This window comes from Paroedura picta, chromosome 13 (genome assembly GCF_049243985.1).
Source record: "Paroedura picta isolate Pp20150507F chromosome 13, Ppicta_v3.0, whole genome shotgun sequence".
Taxonomy (NCBI): domain Eukaryota; kingdom Metazoa; phylum Chordata; class Lepidosauria; order Squamata; family Gekkonidae; genus Paroedura; species Paroedura picta.
Genome location: NC_135381.1, coordinates 43,296,731 through 43,318,333, shown reverse-complemented (window position 1 = coordinate 43,318,333; position 21,603 = coordinate 43,296,731). Strand labels below are relative to the sequence as shown.

Genomic DNA, 21,603 nt, shown 5'->3' with positions numbered 1-21,603 from the left:
GGGAGACCCGTGTCCCTTGAAGACCGCTGGATGACCTTGGGAGAGTTGCCCACCCTCAGCCTCACCAACTTCACGGGATGGCTGTTTGGAGAAGAGGGTGTAAACTGCACGGAGCTTTTATTCCAATCCCAGGTCAATTCAGTCCCTGCCCTCTACACAGAATGCGATTTCCGTTTGGATTTGGGGCGATTTAAATTTTCCTTCTGCAGCAAGAAGGATTGATCTGGAGTGACCCTACCTTTATTGTGCAATATCTTGGAGTGCTTTTAACCCTCAATATTTAAAGGCTGTTCTGAATCTGGGCTCTCCTCCGTGGTAGAGGACCCATGATTGGCCACAGGTGGTCATGTGGCAAACTTGCCTTAAAGGAGAAACCCCTAATTTCTCTCAACTTCTGTCCATCTTGGATTTTTTTCCTGCCTTCTTCGCTCCTCCTCACTCCCCTTCAAGAAAAGAAAGGATTTATTACTTACATTGCGAACCCCAACATTAAGGTTGAGCAGAAAATCCAAGATAATGACGGCCGATTTTTGACACTGGGGGGGGGAGAGGAAGATTCGAGTTCAAATCGATCTGAATTCAACAGGATTGACAATGGAATAAACAAAGTAAGTGCAGACTCTGCCCAGGAGAGGAGAGCATGCTAGGAGAATTTGGCAATGTTGACTGAGAGAATCTATCTGGCTATACTTCCCTTCTGCATGCCACAGCTGTGCCCAAAAGACAGCCTGCTAGATGCCATGAACACCTTGGGGGAAAGAGGAATGGGACTAGATAGATTTTTGCACTCGTATTATTCGGGGACCAGGGCTTTGTTTGTTTACCGACTTGCTTAATTTTGTCCTCACAACAGCCCTGTGAGGAATGTTAGGCTGAGAGTGTGTGACCGGCTTAAAGTTATCCAGCAAGCTTCCATGGCAAAAGCAGGGGATTCAAACCTGGGACCCCCCCAGGTACTAGCATGACTCTCCTTCCGCTCACCACACTTCTGCTTTGCACACTTAAAGCACACTGAGGTTCTAATAACAATTTTAAAACATTCACCCCAAACTGGAGACTTCTGGGGCAGCCTAGACTTCTCTTGCTACCCTTCTCCATTAAAAAGGATCTGTCTCTCTAGATTGGGCTTCTTGGAAAAGCAACAGACTCTCTCTGTTGCTGCTCTACACAACACAACCAAACCACACGTCTTGTTATTCTTAGAAGTTTCTAGTTTTTCCTCATCCAGTTACAACAGCTTGTAGCCACAGGAGTTCTAGTGGTGATCTTCTGTTACGACTGATGCCTCAGGTAGTTCAACAGCACCGGTGGGACGTCAAGTTGATCGACGGCATGTGGCCGGTTGGCCAGTTTGAGGAACTTCCGGATAGCCAGTCTGCATTGAGACATCAAGGACTTGGGGTGAGCTGTACGGGGTGGGAGGGGGGAGAGAAGGGGGGAGAAAAGGGAGGAAACTCCTAAGTCTGCTGAGCTTTCAAACTGCATTCAGGCTCAGAATCGGATGTGTCATTGTAAGCAAAGAGGAAAAGCGGAAAGGATTTGGTGATGCTGACTGAGATGATTGGTAGGCCAGGAAGACTGTCCCCAAAAAATTGCCCAAAAGGCAACTTGCTATAAACCACCTTGTCAAGGTTCCCCGCCCCCCTCCCAATCTGGAATTGCTCAGGATTGTCAACTGTTGGTTTGGACACTCCTATTGATTTGGATAGAGGGGAGGGCATTTGGGACGGGGAGAGATATCAGTGGGGTACAGCACCATGGAGATCCCACATCCGGCCTGTAGTCCAACAACTCAGCTGGCTCCCAACTGAATTCCGAATTAGGCTTAAGGTTTTGGTTCTTACCTTCAAGGCCATACGCGGTTTGGGCCCAGTGTACCTGAGAGACCGCCTCCTTGCCTATCCCCCCCAAAGAGCCCTACACTCCACCGCCTCCAACTGGCTGGTCCCAAAGAAGCACATCGGACCTCAACAAGGGCCAGGGCCTTCTCGGTCCTGGCCCCTACCTGGTGGAATGAGCTCCCTGAGGAGATCAGGGCCCTGACGGAACTCCCACAATTCTGCAGGGCCTGCAAAAGGGAGCTCCTCCACCAGGCATTCGACTGAGGTCAACTGGCCCAGCAACATCTGCTGGTCCCCCCTCAGACACCCCCTTCCATGCCTGAATAATCTGACCTACCTAAGGGTTCTGTCAAAGTTACTGTTCCAGTGGAAATATTGTTCTAGTTCAAATGTTTTTTATATTTCTTAGGATGTTCTATGTAACTGCCCTATGGCATTCTATGCAAACCGCCCAGAGCCATATGGAAGGAGTGGTATAAAAATAAAATAAATAAATAGAGTCCACCCTTCAAGGCAGCCATTTTCTCCAGGGGAACTGATTTCTGTGGTCTGGAGTTCAGTGGTAATTCCCCGAGATCTCCGGGTCCCTCCAGGGCTGGCATGCCCTAGGAACCGGCCATGTTTTTTAAACAATCCTGTTTAAATGTTTTTTAAACACATTAAAACTTTTGCTTCTATACTACCCTGCCCAATACAGTTAGATTTGAGTCCAGCAGCACCTGAAAGGCCAACACGATTTGCAGAAGAGGAAGAGTTGGTTCTTTATTGCCGCTTTTCTCTACCCGAAGGAGTCTCAAAGCGGCTTCCAATCGCCTTCCCTTTCCTCTCCCCACAACAGACACCCTGTGAGGGAGGGGAGGCTGAGAGAGCCCTGATATTACTGAGGAAGAAGAAGAGTTGGTTCTTATATGCCGCTTTTCTCTACCCGAAGGAGTCTCAAAGCGGCTTCCAATCACCTTCCCTTCTTCTCCCCACAACAGACACCCTGGGAGGTGGGTGAGGCTGATGGAGGCCTGATAAGCTTTTGAAAGTCAAAGCTCCACTTGTTAGACCTCAATTCCATCGAATCTATTTTATTTACTCATTTATTTAATTTCTATACTGCCCTCCCAGCAGAGCTCTTCTACCGCAGACCCAAGTAGCTACCCACCAGGACCTACAAAATGATTTACCTCTTTCCCTGGCCAGGAGATCTGTCACTTCGGAATTTGCAGAGATCTTGCTGAGCGTGATATCCGGCACGTACACATCGGCTCCAAAATCTATCAGGAGTCTGACAAATTCCGGCCCGCAGCCGTGCCTTAGGCAGGTTTCTAGCAGGGTTGCCGGCTTCCTGATTCGTGCCAGCATTCTCCGATCAGTGCAGTTGTAGTCAGGATTGGCCCCGTAGAGCAGAAGCATCCTGAAGCACTCCAGGTGTCCATAGACCGCTGACAGGTACAAAGGGCCGGAGCAGGAGGCCGAGTTGGCTGCCCAGTCTGGGACTCTGGCTTTGACGTTGGTGTCGGCCCCGTGCTCCAACAGTTCCTGGAGGATGTCGGCGTCTCCGTCTCTGGCAGCGGTTAGCAGTGGGGTGCAGTTGTTGTGGATGCTCCCAGAGGGGTCCGCTCCTGCCTCCAAGAGGGCCCTCACGCAATCCATGTGGCCGTTGCTGACCGCTGTGAACAGAGGGGTCTGGGCCTTCACGTCCAGGCTGTCCACTTCAGCGCCATGGGCGAGGAGAACTTTGAGGCATCTCAGGTGGCCCCTGGAGGCGGCCAAGCGGAGAGGTGTCCCGGGCACTCCCCACCCACTCCGACAGTTGATAAACCTCTGGTACCTCTCTTGGCACAGCAGTTGGTCCAGAAGCTGGTAGTTGTCCTGGGACACCGCGAGGTTCAGCTCCTGTTTTTCTCCATCCCCTTCTTCGTCTTCCGTGGGCTGGAGCATGGAGAAGATCTTGGTTATATCCAGCAGGCTCATCTTGCGTGGTCTCTTGAGGATGACTTTCATCATGAACTGTGTGATGCTTGAGAGCTGTGAGGCGGGAATGTGGGTCAGTAACAGAGTCCAGATCTAAAGATCGCACCAAACGACCACTGAGATGACGTGAGCTTGGGTGGGAGCCCTCCTGATGGACAGACATAGAGGGTGGGTTGCCACAGTGGCAGGCTCTTCGTTTATTTACGTTATTTATTCCTTTATACCCAACTTTTCACCCTAATGGGCACCCAAGGTGTTTTACATAATTCTCGTCTCTTCCATCTTGTCCTCAAAACAACTCCCCTGTGAGGTAGGTTAGTCTGAAAGTGCATGACTGCCCCAAGATTACCCAGCAGGCTTGGTTTGTTAAGCCTTGAGAGAAGACGACAAAAGAGTGATCTGATAACCATCTTCAAATACTTGAAGGGCTGAGTAGTACTGAGGGTATACCATTCATCATGACAGGTGCCCCAGCCAATGAGCTTGCAGTATTTTCTGACCAATGAGAGCGCAGAGGAGGCGGGACTAAGGCGGGTGTAAGGTCCTGCCCACGTGGTCAGGTTGGTCCCTCCCTCTGAAATGGGAGGGGTTGGAATTATGTCTTCTTGTAGCCTGGAGTCATGCTTTAATTAAAATAAACAGATTAATTTTGAATCTTTGATACTGAAAAACCACCCCTGCAGGGCGGGTAGGTGTAAGGATTTTACAAGCAGAGTCTCCTAGCACAAGCACATGGGAGAAAAGCCGATCAGAATGCCCCGTGGATGGTGCTGTATTTTTTATCCTTGGTAATTTCAAAGTATCATAGCCAATACGTTTACAGTTTTTAACACATTTATTGCAAACATCTGATTTTGTTTGACCTAAGGTTTTAAATGTTCATACTGATTTAATTGCTCTGGTTTTAATAATGCGAAAACTGGCCTAGACAATGACTTCATAAATTTAAGTGTTCAAATAACCATTACTCTCCACTGAACTAGCAAGCTGGATATTAATATTTTAACAAAATAAAAATACTAAATCAAGAATACAATTTTCTTTCTATGATCCATAAGATACCCAGATACTCAAACCCGCTAGTTCTTACAGTTTGATCTATGTTCAAAAAATGAAAAAACTTCAAATTTGGCTCAAACAGTATATATACTAATTAAAAATATATCCCCTTTACTGCTGTACTGTTTGTTACACATCTAATTAAAATATAAATAAAATTGATTTACTGAGGATGTTACCTTTATAGAAAGAACAATCTGAGCACAAGGTATAAAAACTACCTATTTAGTATCATCTTTTTGTTATTTGGAACTCATGTTCACTAAGTTGTTCAGACAAACTGTAAAGGTTCAAATCTTTTTGTAATCTATAGATTTTTACATAGTAATCCCTGTCAGCCGCCATTCCCATATTTCTTCAGTCCCTCAGAGCTGTATTGCGGGTTCCAACAGTATCTCTAATTCATGGATATGACTAGAGACAGATCTCCCAAAATGTAAAGCCAAAATTGCTTTTGGATCCACCTCGCTCTGATTAAAGCCCAATTGGGCATCTGCAGAGCTACTACCCTCAATCCTATGAAACAATTTCAAATCCAAGTGGAGGGGTAGGATGCATTGAACGTGTACTTCTTGGGCGCCTTTCTTTTACAACTGAAGCAACCAAGTTTTTATTCTCCCTCTACTCATAGATGCTCCTGAGAATGCAGGCGGAGGAAAAGTCTGATTCCCCCTATAGAATGGGAAAAACCCCATACTCAAGCAGGTAGACAAATATTGTGCACGCATATATAGCTTAAGGGGAAGACAACTGAAGTTATCAGTGGTGATTTAGAGAAGTTTTATTATTAAATTTTAAATTTGTAACCTTAAATTTTAAATTTGGAGGTTATTTTACTCTCTGTGAGCGGTGTCATCCTTTGCAGGGTGCTTATCGTAACTGACAGCTCCGGCACCCCTCAAGAAGCTGTGCTTTTGATGATATGATATCTGGTTACAGTAGTCACAGCAGTCGCGCCTCACAGGGCAATGTGCCGCCTTGACTATCTGTGCAACCAGCTGCCAATCCACTCCTTCATCAGAGAGCTGCAACAGAAACACACAAACCTATTTTTTATTTCTACCCCGCTGCTGAGGGATTCCTGACAGTTAGAGCGGTTCCTCGGGAGGTTCTCCATCTTTGGAGACTCTTAAGCAGAGGCATCTGACAGAGAGGCTGATTCTGTGAAGGCTCAAGGGGGTGGCAGGTGACAGTGAATGACCAAGAGGGTTGGGAGTGTCCTGCATAGTGCAGGGGGTTGGACTAGATGACCCATGAGGTCCCTTCCAACTCTTATGATTCTATGAATCTATTATTCTTTCTCCCCTCATCCCACGCGGGATGATCCCAGCACGAGGGAGGACCCTGTCTTGAACCTGCTGAGGGAGTTACGGGCCATTTCCTGTGGTATAGCAAACCTCTTCATTATATACAAACTTGAATCGGGTTAAAAAGTTGTGTTAATTTTAACACGGTACCTGGAATGTACCTATTGACACCAATTGTAAATGTTTCCCCTCAAAAATCTAGGTGGTGTCTTTTGCATTATTAAAACCAGAGCAATTAAATCAGTATGAACATTTAAAACTTTAGGTCAAACAAAATCAGATGTTTGCAATAAATGCGTTATAAACTGTAAACGTATCGGTTGTAGGAGATCTAAGTCAAGTTGCAGAATCCAGTAGAACAAACACTTGGTAATTCTTGTGGGGTCTTGGCAACCAGCAGGGGGGATGCGCCAAGTAAGTACAGAAGATTAATTTGCCCCACGTATTGAAGGGCACGACACGAAAGAAGTCTGCAGAATTATATATGCTGTTAGAATTAAGTATGGGGAAATTGTTCTCTCTCGCTCATAGGATACATTTTCTGACCACAACCTGGTAAATTTGGTTCTTGAAACCTAGTCCAATGTAGATGGAGATTAAATGAAATATTACAAAATGAAGGTTGCTGGGAATTGTAAATAATTAAGCCAGTTCTCTGAAATTTATTTAAACTGAGGTATTTGAGAATGAATTTGGATGCGAAGGAAGCCTTGCTGTGATCAGTTGTGCAAAAGGGGAAGGAGAGTTGTGTGTGTGGGGCGGGTGTTTGGTCATTTCAGAAACCAGAGACACTAGAAAACATGAAGGAACATGTTTTCCTGAGAATGTTTCTGTCTTCTGCAAAAGAAAGCAGATAAGGTTCAACGTTCACCCAAGCATAGTGTGATATCAACGTTATTCAGCTTGACACAATTTGAGATAAACAAACAATGACCACGGGCCCTCCTTAGAAAGCATTAGGTGTTTGGTAAAATAATAAATAAATAAGTAATATTGCTTGGGAACTGTTAGAGCAAGGGTATGTAAGAGCCTCATGTTGCTTCACTAATGCGCACCCAAGATCACTTAATGCAAACAGCCTTGCTATTGGCCTATTCTTACAACAGTCCCTATGCATTTTATCCAGACATTTCTTAGGGTTTATATAAAAAATGTTACCTGTAGATTTAATAATCCAACTGCAAATTATTACTCCTATGTTTAGAAAGCATTAAAATCAGGGTGGCTGAATAATAATATAAGGTTGGCTTCCTCCAATGTATTGGCCAATGTTAATTATTCCAAACTAATGAAATAACAATTTATTATGCATAATGTTATTGTGCTATTTCGTCACTATACATATGTGGTAGAAGAGTCTAATTTGCATTAGAAGAGTTAAGTAAACTCTTCTTTACAATAAGGGACTCAAGTAAACTATCACAAATGGCAGCTAATTAGATAAAATAATCCAGAATACAAAAGTGAGGAGACAAAGATTAGATTTGTCCCACATATTGAAGGGCATGACACGAAAGAAGTTTGCAGAATTATAAATTATTTTAAATAATGATATTTGAGAATGGTTCTGGATGCACGTGAAGCGTTTATACAACATAATGCTGAAACCGAGAAAAAGAGACCAAAAAAGAAATTCGAAAAGAGGATGACTTTTTCTGATGTCTAACTATAATCATTAGGATCAGGGGGCAGGGGGGCTGCAGTCAGGGGGTCCCCTCTGTCTCCGCTTTCCTCACAGAAGTCTTGATTAGTGATTAAATTCCTTTACTGAAGAAGCAAATTGACAATTTTATACCCCCCCGGGGAAAAAAATGCTAAGAAAGGAAAGTACAGGGGGGAAAATATACACCCATGACAGTTTCTCTTTAAGATGTTACTCCTTCAGATCTACAAACTACTTTTAAACATGTGGTACAGATGCATTTCAGACTGCCTGGATATTTAATAAGGGAATTCAAAATTTAGGTGAATGCATACCCGATTATTATTAAAATAACTGAAAGTCTATGATTTAAGACTCAATAATCCCCACTGCTGAAGATGAAACTCAAATACTTTGGCCACCTCATGAGAAGGAAGGACTCCCTGCAGAAGAGCCTAATGCTGGGAGCGATGGAGGGCAAAAGAAGAAGGGGACGACAGAGAATGAGGTGGATGGATGGAGTCACTGAAGCAGTCGGTGCAAATTTAAATGGACTCCGGGGAATGGTAGAGGACAGGAACGCCTGGAGGATCCTTGTCCATGGGGTTGCGATGGGTCGGACACGACTTCGCAACTAACGACAACAACAAGCCCTCACTGCACTTCATTTCGGAGTGCAATGTACAGAGAGCAGGATTTGCAAAGCCCCTCTTGTGTTTGGAGCGGGTGGGGTGGGGTGGGGAGCGGCTGTTTTCAGAGGGCAGACACGCTAGAGGAACTGCGGATACATGCATCCTGTTTTTTCCAGGGGGGAATGCTTATCAATACTTTCCAGAAACAATACTTTCTCTTATCCCACCTCACATCCTTACACATCTTCCCGTCTCAGTGAAATCACAGGTCAGACAGGGTCCGAGTGATTTTATTTTATACAGCTGATCTTTTAATATGCATTTATACATGCCGGTTGCATAATATTACCAGTATGACACAATTCTGTCGATCATCAAAAAGGTATGAAACCCCTTGACGTGATGAAATGTCAAGTCCTATAATGAACATGGATGCTTCACAATGCTGGGTGACCAGAACTAAAGCCTTTACTTCTACATTTCTAATGTTCTACACAGTTCAAATTTTTGTAACCTGAAAGCAAATACCAGAATTCGGAGAATACATGTATTTAAAGGCTGAAGTTGCTGTTTGAAGACACCTGTTGAAAAAAATCTTTACCTCGGCTGTCCTCACAGAAGTCTTGATTAGTGACAAGCAAGTCGATAATTTTATATCCCAAAAATGCTAAGAAAGGCCCGGAGGAGAATTTTTCACACGTGACAGTTTCTCTTTAAACTCTTACTCCTTCAGATCCACAAACTGCTTTTAGACACGTGGTAAGGTTGCATTTGAGACTGCCTGGATATCTACTAATGGAATTCAAAGTTTAGGTGAATGCATACCCAATTATTAAAATAACTGAATCTTAAAGTCTACAATTTAAAACTCAGTAACCCGCACCGCACTTCATTTTGGGGGACAAGAAAGAGACAAGTTCCAAAAAACCACCCGAGATGCTACCTGCTCTCCAGTTATACCAAAGAAAAACGCGAATACTGTGATTTTCCATAGACTATTGGTAACATGGGGAGTCCTTTTTTTTATTTTTTATTTTTTTAAGCTTATGCTTGTGTCAATTGCAGCCCCCAACGGATCACTCTCATGGTAAGCAATGTCTCAAATAGGTAATGTGCATAGGAAACATAAGCTACGGATTTATGATTTCCTTTACTGAAATAGATATTTTGAGATGCACTCCAACTACCATTGCAGAGTTAGGTGTACGCAGTCAGTCTGAGTAAACAAATCGTCTGAACTTTAACAGGAGAATGGGGGTGAAAACAGTGTGAGCCTGCAATGTCAGTGCTGCTGTGCCAACAGTGCTTTACGGTAGATACTAAGGACAGTCCCTATCTATGAAAGTCCTTGACTGGCTATTATCCTATTAGCAGGATTCCCCTCAACTCATGGTTTGTTCTAAAGCAACCCAAAGTGCAAATGAAAAGCAAGCATTTTGCATTTAATTCCCCCCCACACACACACACAAACAATTGTAGCCCCCTTGCAACACACCCTTTTGAGGCAGGCTAAACTGAAGGGTGTACCTGCTCCATACCAGAGAAGAGTTTGCAAGATCCATGTCTACCACTCTGGTCTCTGGAACATCCTGTTGTGGTGAAATATCAAGGGGCTGTAATGAACATTACACATTCATAGTTTAGCTGAATGTATATCCAATTATTAAAATAACCGAATCTTAAATTTCAGGGTTCTGTGTACGGGGGGGGGGGGGGGGCGGAGAGCTCGAAGTTTTGCAAACCCATTATTGTGTTTGAAAGGTGTTTGGGGGGGGGGGGGAATGGCCTGTTTTTTTTTTTTTCAGAGGCCTGGGCACAGTGGAGGAACCGTTAAGACACACACCCTGCTTTTTCTCAGTGGGATCTCTTATCAATACTGAAACAGATACAGGAGCCTCAGCCTGTTCCCACCACACCCCCTTACACATCCGCTAAAGTAACGGAATCTTAATGTTCCCCCATCAACCCTACTTTGTTCTAAAGCAACCCGAAGTGCAATTGAAAAAGCATTTTTAGAAAGCACCCTGTTGTACAGAGAGCTGTCTGTCCACACCTGCTTGCACTGAGCATTCCCTTAGAAAATTTAAAAGATATGATTGTCAGGCTATGTTGGAGACCTCTATACCGAACTGACGGTCTGAGTTGCCCTAACGTTGTATATCTGATCATGTTCAGATTGCTGACAGCAGGTTTTCAGAACGTGTAGGAACATTGCTGTTATCAGGTATAACTTTGTTTAAACATTGTATAAAAATCCAAATAAATAAATAATATTCTTGATTAAACACGCTGTGTTGAGAATATTTTGTGGGGGGGGGGGCTGTGTTCTTTTACACTCTGTCTATGTTGTGGTATTTATTATTTTGTGAATTTCACCAGTATGAGATGTGGCATTAACACAAGACTATAAAACAAAAGTACACATATGGGGGAGGGGGGAGCCTGCTTTTTGTAGGGTGGCAAGAGATGTCCCAGGAATAGCATCTAGGAAAACAGGCACAGAGCAGAAAACTGAACATGTAATTCGGCCCTAGATAGAAGTTGAGTGTGTGTGACCAGACTGGTGTTGTGGCAATGAGGAACTTTCTCCTTTCCATCTGTTATTTACCCCCTTGGAAATTTTCCTCCCTTCCGTAGGTCCATTAAGTCCTGGTATAGGAAAAATACAGGCATTTGTATTATGCTCAACTCCCCCCCCCCACACACACACATACAGGCTTGGGGAAGGGCTTTTTTTTTTTTTTAATTGGTGAAACAACTTTGGGACAAAAGTTAATCGCTTCCATTTTCCATGGCTCCAGTCCACACCAGATCTCCTTTAGTGGCTTTTGAGAGCCAAATTATTGAGTTTGTGTTCCAATCACAAGACCTTCCCTAGCATGTAGATCTAATTCTCAGTGAGATGGTGATCCTCCATGTGGCTTACCATGGCAGCCAGCAAGTGAGAGCTCACACATCTGAAGGCTTCCTTGTACACAAAAAAAAGACCACTGCATAGAAAATCTCAGCCCTGGGAGTAAGATCGCTGGGAGAGGCCTGCCTGGCTGTCCCAGTAACCAAAGAAGCTCATTTGGTGGTTACATGAAAAAAGGGCCTTTTCAGCGGCCGCCCCACATTTGTGAAACTATCTCCTCTGGGTTGTACACTTGAACCTCCCGCTTTTGGTCCTTACTAAGCAGCTGTCAGCTTTATTTAGGATTGCATCGGATTAAAGTAGTCCTACATTGTGGTTTTAAAATTTGCTTCTGTATGTATTTTATGTGATATATTTTATGTATTTTCTTTATATTGTGAATCTCCTTGGGCACCCACCCTCCAAAAATAAATCAGTCAACTCAGAGGCTCTCACATCGTTGACTGTATAGAGCCAGCTGCTTTCAGGCTCTGTGTATCAGGGGGGGAAAGGCCTGCCACTTTGAAATTAACAAGAATAAAAAACTTCATGTTGGTCAGTTTTAAGAGTGCACTCAGAAATTCCTATATTCTATTCCACGAATGATCAGATATCCCCCCACGATAGAAGAAAAAAAACATTACTCGTACCCCACCCTTCTACTAATCACATCGAAACACACTCGCTGGACACTCAAGCTCCAGCAAGCCACAATCACACTCCCTGATGTTTCGAGGGGAGGAGGGGGGGGAGCCTAACCAGCCTTTTCCTTTCTGACATATGTGACATACTAGTAATCAAGCCCGCTGTAATAACAATACAGCGGGCGCTAGGCAAGGGAGCCCCCAGCAGTCGCGCGCAGCAACGCTGCCGGGGGCTCCCTTGTCGGCAGGGCGGGAATCGGCTTCGCGCCTGCCGATTGGCCCGGCCGATGGTCTGTCCAGAGGAAGGGGCCAATCGGCACCCTTCCTCATCCCGGACAGAGCCCGCCCTAACTCCTCCCCCTAAGCCCTTACGGCTTTATTTAGTTCGCGGCGCCCACGGCACCGCGGGCTGTGTTAAGATGTGAGCTATTCACATCTGACATATGTGAGCTATAACAGAGGAGAGCGACAAAGATGATCTGTGTAAAACTGTACAACACAATCACACAGCCTCTGCAGGGCTGGCTTTTACCACCAAAGATCCAAAATTAATTCATTTTGTTATTTTAATCAAGCCATGGTTGGACATTGTGAAGAGGGAAGACATGCACCCCCCCCCCCGAACCTCCACAAAACCCCCACCTACCATCCCCCGAGACACACTCTCTGAGACTTCTTCCAGCCACACAGAGAACCCCTTTAGAGACCCAGAGCACTCCCTATGTGTAAAACTGTACAACAGCCCGCTCTGCAGGGCTGGCTTTTCAGATCCCAAATTAATCTGCTTATTTTATGCAGGCTATGATACTTTGAAATTATCAAGGATAAATACTTTGAGCAATGTCCAAGTACCAACTATGGGACATCATGATTGCTTTTTCACCCTATGTGCTTCTGCAGGGGAGACTCTTCTTGTAAATCCTTACAAGAGCCCGCCCTGCAAGGTTGGTTTTTAGCATCAAAGATCCAAAATCATTCTGCCTATTTTTTAATCAGGCTATGATAGTTTGAAATTAACAAGGATAAAAAATACAGCACCATCCACGGGGCATTCTGATCGGCTTTTCTCCCATGTGCTTGTGCTAGGAGACTCCCATGTACTTGTAAAACCCTTACACCTACCCACCCTGCAGGGGTGGTTTTTCAGTATCAAAGATTCAAAATTAATCTGTTTATTTTAATTAAAGCATGACTCAGGCTACAAGAAGACATAATTCCAACCCCTCCCATTTCAGAGGGAGGGGCCAACCTGACCATGTGGGCAGGACCGTACACCCGCCTTAGTTCCGCCTCCTCTGTGCTCTCATTGGTCAGAAAATACTGCATGCTCATTGGCTGGGGCAACCTGACCATGTGGGCAGGACCTTACGCCCGCCTTAGTCCCGCCTCCTCTGCGCTCTCATTGGTCAGAAAATACTGCACGCTCATTGGCTGGGGCGCCTGTCATGATGAATGGTATACCCTCAGTTCTACTGGGCTGTCATATAGAAGATGGAGCAGAGTTGTTTTCTGTTTTCTGGAGCAGAGTTGCTTCCCAGAGGGTCAGACCAGAACCAATTGGTTGAATTAATTCAAAAGAGCTTTCAGCTAAACATCCAGAAGAAGTTCCTGACAGAGTGGATCCTCAGTAGAATAGGCTTCCTCGGGAGGTGGTGGGTTCTCCTTCTTTGGATTTCTAAGCAGAGGCTAGATAGCCATCTGTCAGAAAGGCTGATTCTGTGAACTGAGGCAGATTGTGAGCGGGTGTGCAGGAAGCATATTGGTGGCAACCCAGCCCAAACCTCTGCACCAGCTGAGCCAGAGGGCACATAAACATGTTAAATAAGATAGGAGAGAGACTGCTCCTTGTGGGACTCCACAGGTGAGCTGGTGCTGGTTAGATACTCTCTCGCCTATTGCTACCCTCTGTCTGTGACCCTGGAGGAAGGAATTCCGCCATTTAAGGGCTGTTCCCTGTATCCCAGCGTCGGCTAGGCGGTGAGCTAGGAGCTCATGATCTACTGTGTCAAACGCTGCTGACAGGTCTAATTGTATAAGCAGCACTGACCCACCTTGGTCTAGCTGGCATCAGAGGTCATCCATCACGGCGACTAGCACTACCCCATGGCCAGGCCGGAAACCTGACTGAAATGTGCCAAGGGCAGATATTTCCTCCAGGAATGCTGATATTTGGTCCACAGCAACCCTTTCAACCAACTTCCCCAGAAACGCTAGATGCAAAATGGGGTGATAGTTGTCAGGATCCTGAGGAGCCAGAGATGGTATTTTGAGCAATGGGCGTACCACTCCCTCCGAGAATTCTCCTGTTGAGAGGGAGAGGTTGATTATTTCCCGGAGGGGGGCTCCATGTAGCTACTGGTTTGCTGCTTGGACGCTGGATGTTGGCGGGGGCATGCAAAACGCCAAAGATATGGCATCTGCAGAAGGTAAGCTTCGCACTGTATTTATTGGTTGCAGAATGGCCTTCAGTGATGTGTGCCCTTCTCCCCACTGCAGCCTGAGGTGGAACAGCCAGCCACAGGTTGCTTTCCATGGAGAGAGGTGGGCCATGTTCTGGAGGTGACACCAAATCACCTGTTTGGCTGCGCCTTTCTCATTCTCTGGCCCTGACCCAGTCAAGTGAATAGTTAGCTAGGCTTTCCAGTTACCCCCAGTATGCTGGGGGTCCGTGAATGGACCCCCGTGTGCATCTTAAAAAGCAGGTGTGAAAGGGTGAGATTTGGATGGAGAACATGGTGCTGCCGGATCACGCATTCCTAGGGGAGGGTGCTCATTGTGTCTCTGCGTGGATCTCTGTGGGATCTAGCCTTGCTGCCTTCCAATCAGGAGACACTCCAGGATCAGCAATTCATGCTGAATCTGGTGAGAACAGGGAGACATTTCAGAGGAGAGGCTATTTTAAAAGACCATCTAAAAGCAAATCTTCTCATGTGCTGAAATACAGATTGCTTTGCATTTTAATTCAGCGGGAAAGGTGTGCTTTGGTTAGCAGAAATTCGGAGCGAGTTTTGGCCATAGAGGAAGTGGCTGTAGCTCAGTGGCAGCTCGGCACGCAGAAGGTCCCAGGTTCAATCCCCAGCCTCTCCTGTTCAAAGGACCAGGGAGGAGGGGATGGGAAAGACCTCTGTCTGAGACCCTAGAAAGCTGCTTCCAGTCTGAGCAGACAGGACTGACTTGGATGGACCAAGGGTCTGATGCAGTCAAAAGCAGATTCAGATGTTTACAACGTTGTGTACCAATTAGATGCAGGTCTAGGGCTTGGGAGATCCAGTTTCAAATCCTTGTTTTGCTATGAAGCTTGCTGAGTGACCTTGGGAAGTCTGTTCTACCTCACAGGGTTGTTGTGAGCAATACACAGGGCAGGGAGGACCAATTACCTGAGCTCACTGGAGGGAGGCAGCATTTAAAAGAATGAGAGAGAGAGAGAGAGAGAGAGAGAGAGAGAGAGAGATTATGACATGTCCAGCCTCACAAAGAGAATGAAGCCCTTGGCTAAATTAGGAACAGAAGGATAAAGGGACATTCCTGGCACCAAGAGGCATTTATAAGTAAAATCCATGCAAGGCAATTCCTAATCTTCCTTGCAAAGGAATGTCAAGCCACACCTGCCAGCCTATGAAATGCCGGAAGCCTGGGGGGAGGGCAAGAAAAGGCTCTTCAGTGCATTCCATCTCCATCAGCCTGGTTTTGGGTCCAGCCAGCCACGGCCTCAGCTGGACCCCAAGGGGTGGCCTCTCTACCAAGGTTCCCCCTGAGCCAAAGTCTTCTGCTCCAGCTGTCCTACTGACCCGGGCAGGCTGCATTTCCTTGGAGACAGTGTGGCATTGAAATGTTAGACCTAGACAGGCAGACCCAGGGCTCATTCAGCCATCCGTCTTGTTCCTTTCAGATTTCAAGCAAAGACGCCGATTTTTCTTAAGAAAAAAATGATATAGTGATGCATTGTCAAATTCATGTGTTCACTCTGTTAAAAAGGGATTTTAAAATAGTTGTATAACTGCTCCAGAGGACTGATTGGCTCTTTTAGCAAAGAATTATCGTTTGGCTGTGTTTGGCTGCTGTGACACAGTTTACTAATGTAACAGGATCAACTTTTGCTTATATATATATATATATTCCCAGTGTCCCGATGGGCAGTTCACAGTCTGAGGAAGAGGACTTGCCCCCGAAAGCTCACAGCTTGCAGGGGGTTGGACTAGATCAGGGGTCGTCAACCTGTGGTCCTCCAGATGTTCGTGGACTACAATTGCAAATGCTGGCAGGGGCTCATGGGAATTGTAGTCCACGAACATCTGGAGGACCACAGGTTGACGACCCCTGGCCTAGATGGCCCAGGAGGCCCTTCCACCTCTTCCAGCATTCTATGAATCTGGGAGTGCAGGAATGGCGGAGGGGGCTGGCCCATTGGGGGGGGGGCGAGGGGAAACCTTCTGCCTCAGTCAAGCGAGCCCCCCGCGCCCCGCCGGCCGGCCCCCAGAGCCCCTCTCCCTCCGCCCAGCCTGGGGCCGCCCTCCTGCTGCGCTGCTCCGCCTGGCGGGCCACGGGATCCCCGGGCGGAGGGCGAGGGGGAGGCGCGCGCGCTATACTCACGGGCCGAGGGCGGGTGGCCGGGCGGGTTGCCGAGTCTCCGGGAGCGGCCGGGGGAGCGCCGTCCGGCCAGGCCAGCCGGGATCGCCCGAGCCACGTCGCCGCCGCCTCTGTGAGGTGTCCGGCCAAGCGGGGCCCGTCCGTCGGCGCGGAGAGGCAGCGGGACAGCTGCGCGGCGGGCGGGCTAATTTTAGCGCCACTTCCATTCTTGGCGAGGGGGCTGCGCCGCCGGACCGGCCCACAGCATGCTTGGCGAGCTCGCAGGCTGCCGGACCAGAGCGTCTCTGCTCATGCACAGAGTGCGTTGGCTCCATCTCAGCCCTGGTTGGGAATTACCGGGGCGGGGGGGTGCATGCAAAATCTGCATGCTGGCCACTTTGTTCTGGGGAGGGCACAGGGACCAGCGCTGAGGGCCGGTTCACACGTGCATGCTTCACAAAGGTACCCGCACTCGGACAAAATCTGTGACAGATCAGGTGCGGCAGGCAGCACTTTCCTGACTCCTGGTGGTGCCTGCGGTGTGGTAGAGTTCAAGCATGCACCGTTCCCTTGAGTGTACACACACCAGAGGCATCCCGCGATGTTCATGCACCTGCAGATTAAACCCAGAGCATTGCAGAATCTCCACTTGTTTGAAGCAAGGGAAGAGTTTTCCGGACATCAGAAGCAAACAGAAAGGAGTCTTCTTTGCCCCAGTGGTGGGTATTGATTTATTTTACCCTTTTAAACTTTTTGTTAGAACCAGTTTCACCATGGGTGATTAGGGAGACGGACGAACGGACGGGCGAAAGAAAGAAAGAAAGAAAGAAAGAAAGAAAGAAAGAAAGAAAGAAAGAAAGATTCTTGCCAGTCTCCTTCCCTTGCTGGATTTATTATTAGACTTCTGTGAACAGTGGGATGGTCCATCCACCATCTGCTCCTGACTCTCAGCGCCACTCTGAAGCATGAGGGCTGAAAGACGGGTGTTCATTTCCTTGCATCCCTGCAAATGAATTCCCAGTTAGAGTTTGATTCCAGATCACGAACGGACAGGTGAATTCAAGTAAAGGAGGCAATAGGCCCACTGTTGGGTGCGGATGGACAAACTCTAACGGAAGATGCAGAGAAAGCAGAAAGGCTTAGTGCCTATTTTACATCTGTTTTTTCCCACAGGTCAAAGTGTTTAGGCACATCTAGAGATGGCCATAGCCAAAGGATAGTGTCTGGGTGGCAGGTTAACACGGATAGAGAGATTGTCGAGAGGCATTTAGCTGCACTGGATAAGTTCAAATCCCCTGGTCCGGATGAAATACACCCGAGAGTACTCAAAGAACTTTCCAGAGAACTTGCACAGCCCTTGTCCATCATCATCGGGACCTCTTTAAGGACTGGAGATGTCCCGGAGGACTGGAAGAGAGCAAATGTTATTCCGATCTTCAAAAAAGGGAGGAAGGATGACCCGGGAAACTACAGACCAGTGAGTCTGACCTCTGTTGTGGGGAAGATAATGGAGCAGATATTAAAGGGAGCAATCTGCAAACATCTGGAGGACAATTTGGTGATCCAAGGAAGTCAGCATGGATTTGTCTCCAACAGGTCCTGCCAGACCAACCTGGTTTCCTTTTTTGACCAAGTGACAGGTTTGCTGGATCGGGGAAATTCAGTTGATGCCATTTACTTGGATTTTAGTAAAGCTTTTGATAAGGTTCCCCAAGATGTTCTGATGGATAAATTGAAAGACTGCAATCTGGATTTTCAGATAATTAGGTGGATAGGGAATTGGTTAGAGAACCACACTCAAAGAGTTGTTGTCAATGGTGTTTCATCGGACTGGAGGGAGGTGAGTAGCGGGGTACCTCAGGGCTCGGTGCTCGGTCCGGTACTTTTTAACGTATTTATTAATGATCTAGATGAGGGGGTGGAGGAACTACTCATCAAGTTTGCAGATGACACCAAATTGGGAGGACTGGCAAATACTCCAGAAGATAGAGAGAGAGTTCAGCGAGATCTGAACACAATGGAAAAATGGGCAAATGAGAACAAGATGCAATTTAATAAAGATAAGTGTAAAGTTCTGCATCTGGGTCAGAAAAATGAAAAGCATGCCTACTGGATGGGGGATACGCTTCTAGGTAACACTGTGTGTGAACGAGACCTTGGGGTACTTGTGGATTGTAAGCTAAACATGAGCAGGCAGTGTGATGCAGCGGTAAAAAAGGCAAATGCCATTTTGGGCTGTATCAACAGGGACATCACATCAAAATCACAAGATGTCATAGTCCCATTGTATATGGCACTGGTCAGACCACACCTGGAATACTGTGTGCAGTTCTGGAGGCCTCACTTCAAGAAGGACGTAGATAAAATTGAAAGGGTACAGAGGAGAGCGACGAAGATGATCTGGGGCCAAGGGACCAAGCCCTATGAAGATAGGTTGAGGGACTTGGGAATGTTCAGCCTGGAGAAAAGGAGGTTGAGAGGGGACATGATAGCCCTCTTTAAGTATTTGAAAGGTTGTCACTTGGATGCTGTTTCTGCTGGCTGCAGAGGAGAGGACACGCAGTAATGGGTTTAAACTACAAGTACAACAATATAGGCCAGATATCAGGAAAAGGTTTTTCACAGTCAGAGTAGTTCAGCAGTGGAATAGGTTGCCTAAGGAGGTGGTGAGCTCCCCCTCACTGGCAGTCTTCAAGCAAAGGCTGGATACACACTTTTCTTGGATGCTTTAGGATGCTTAGGGCTGATCCTACATTGAGCAGGGGGTTGGACTAGATGGCCTGTATGGCCCCTTCCAACTCTATGATTCTATAGCCAACCCCCCCCCCCCCCCATTCCCTCAAAGCCCTCTGTCTATTGGTCTGTGTAAAAAACCCAAAAGAGTCACAGGAAAACATTTTTACCTGACAGGTTTTTAAAAGAATATATTTTTAAAGCCCCATAGATGGGCCCATTCTATTTCTAAAGGATTCCTCCAGCAGCTTTTGGGAAATCCACAAAGAGAGCAGGAATGCAGCTGCTTAATCATTCATCGGCTGCCTCCCGGCACAGACATTATGCTGCTCCAGAGCTCTACTTAGAGCCTCTTGTGGCACAGAGTGGTAAGGCAGCAGACATGCAGTCTGAAGCTGTCTGCCCATGAGGCTGGGAGTTCAATCCCAGCAGCTGGCTCAAGGTTGACTCAGCCTTCCATCCTTCCGAGGTCAGTAAAATGAGTACCCAGCTTGCTGGGGGGCAAACGGTCATGACTGGGGAAGGCACTGGCAAACCACCCCGTATTGAGTCTGCCATGAAAACGCTGGAGGGCGTCACTCCAAGGGTCAGACATGACTCAGTGCTTGCACAGGGGATACCTTTACCTATAGAGCTCTACTTACAGCCCCCAATTGCTAGGTTTAGGGTTACCAACCTCGAGATGGTGACTGAAGACCTCCTGAGATTATAATTGATATCCTAATTACAGAAATCTGCCCCCCCCCCGGAGAAAACAGCTGCATTGGAGGATGGACTCTAAAGCAGTGGTCCCCAACCTTTTTATGACCGGGGACCACTCAACGCCTTTTACTGAAGCCCGGTGGGGGGGGGTAGTTTACTCCTCTACTCTCAACCACTGCCCTAACGCTCTCTGACTCTGATCGCTGTGGCAATGTTTAAACCTCCCTTCAAAATAAGATACAGACACGGCACAACAAGGAACATAAGGAACGTTTTATTTTCATGGACATTTTAACTCATGACAAGGACAAATCAATGGGAACCCTGAGCTTGTTTCTCTGCAACGAGATAGTCCCATCTGGGAGTGATGGGAGACAATGACACCCGAAGTGTGTTGCAAAGGGCCGGGGGGGGGGGGGAGAAGGCGTCCTTCGGGGCCCACCTCCAATTAGTCGAAGGACCACGTGTGGTCTGCAGCCCACAGGTTGGGGATCGCTACTCTAAAGCACAAATCAACCACCCAAGCCCATAGGGGGAGGGGCAGTATATAAATGTAATAATAATAATTATACCTCACTGTGGTTCAACCATCTCAAACTCCATTCCCCAGGCTCTGCCTCAAAACCTCTGGGAATTTCCCATCCTGAAGTTGATGACCCAGCTATGATTATGGCCCACGTCCCGTCTTGTGTGAGGGTTCTGCCACTTCATTATATATGGTGTGAACAGTCTTATCCTGCCCCTTTTGCTTTTCGAGCTGCTTGCTGCCTTTCTAGTCTTCATTGCAGAATGTTTTAAATTTTGACTACGGATGGCTTAACTGTTTTGTAAACTATCCTGAGCCCACTTGAGGGGGAGGGGGAGGAGATTGGTTCTTATATGCTGCTTTTCTCTACCTGAAGGAGTCTCAAAGTGGCTTCCATTCGCCTTCCCTTTCCTCTCCCCACAACAGGCACCCTGTGAGGGAGGGAGGCTGAGAGAGCCCTGATACTACTGAAGAGTTGGTTCTTATATGCTGCTTTTCTCTACCTGAAGGAGTCTCAAAGCGGCTTACATTCGCCTTCCTCTTTCCACATTTTAATCTTCTCTCCTTTTGTCTACGGCCCATTAACTTTGTTGGGTGGCCTTGAATTCTATTATTTTAGGAGATGAGGAAAAATTCTCCCCGTCTACTCTGCTCCATGCAGAAACCTCTCCTAGCCCTTTAGCGGTTGCTTTTGCCGGCTAATAAATTCATTACAGTGCATGGCTTGTACCTCTGGCCTGGCACCTCTAGCCTGGACTGTCACACCTAAAGCAGACTTGGCCCAAGACCATAAAAGGATTGGAGGTCACGTAGCAAGCATTATCTGATTCGGTCGCCCTGAGGACAGCATTTTTGGAAGTCCCCCAGCTGATTCCGAACCTTTTTTTGAACTGTGAAGAGGACTTGTCTGGCAGGCCAAAGTGGCTTTATCAGAGCTTATAAGCAGCCTCAAAGCAGGTTCTCAAGGGAGGGGAAGCAGACATGGCAATCCGAAAACCTGGATCTTGATCCTTTGTGGCGGCTTGTCGGACCAGGAGAAATGCAGAGCGGCTTCCTGCTCAGGACCAGCGTGGAAGAATCTGTGGCTCATCCCTCT

General features: G+C 46.9%; 1 protein-coding gene across 1 annotated transcript; it reads right to left on the bottom strand.

Moving 5' to 3' along the window:
• Nucleotides 1-1,190: 1,190 nt before the first annotated feature.
• On the bottom strand, nucleotides 1,191-16,725 carry ASB12 (ankyrin repeat and SOCS box containing 12). Its single transcript, XM_077307939.1, has 3 exons — nucleotides 16,571-16,725; nucleotides 3,014-3,857; nucleotides 1,191-1,406 (listed from the first exon to the last, which is right to left on the bottom strand). Exons 2-3 carry the CDS (start codon nucleotides 3,834-3,836, stop codon nucleotides 1,273-1,275), a joined length of 957 nt encoding a protein of 318 aa, XP_077164054.1. The 5' UTR covers nucleotides 3,837-3,857; nucleotides 16,571-16,725; the 3' UTR covers nucleotides 1,191-1,272.
• Nucleotides 16,726-21,603: the final 4,878 nt, after the last annotated feature.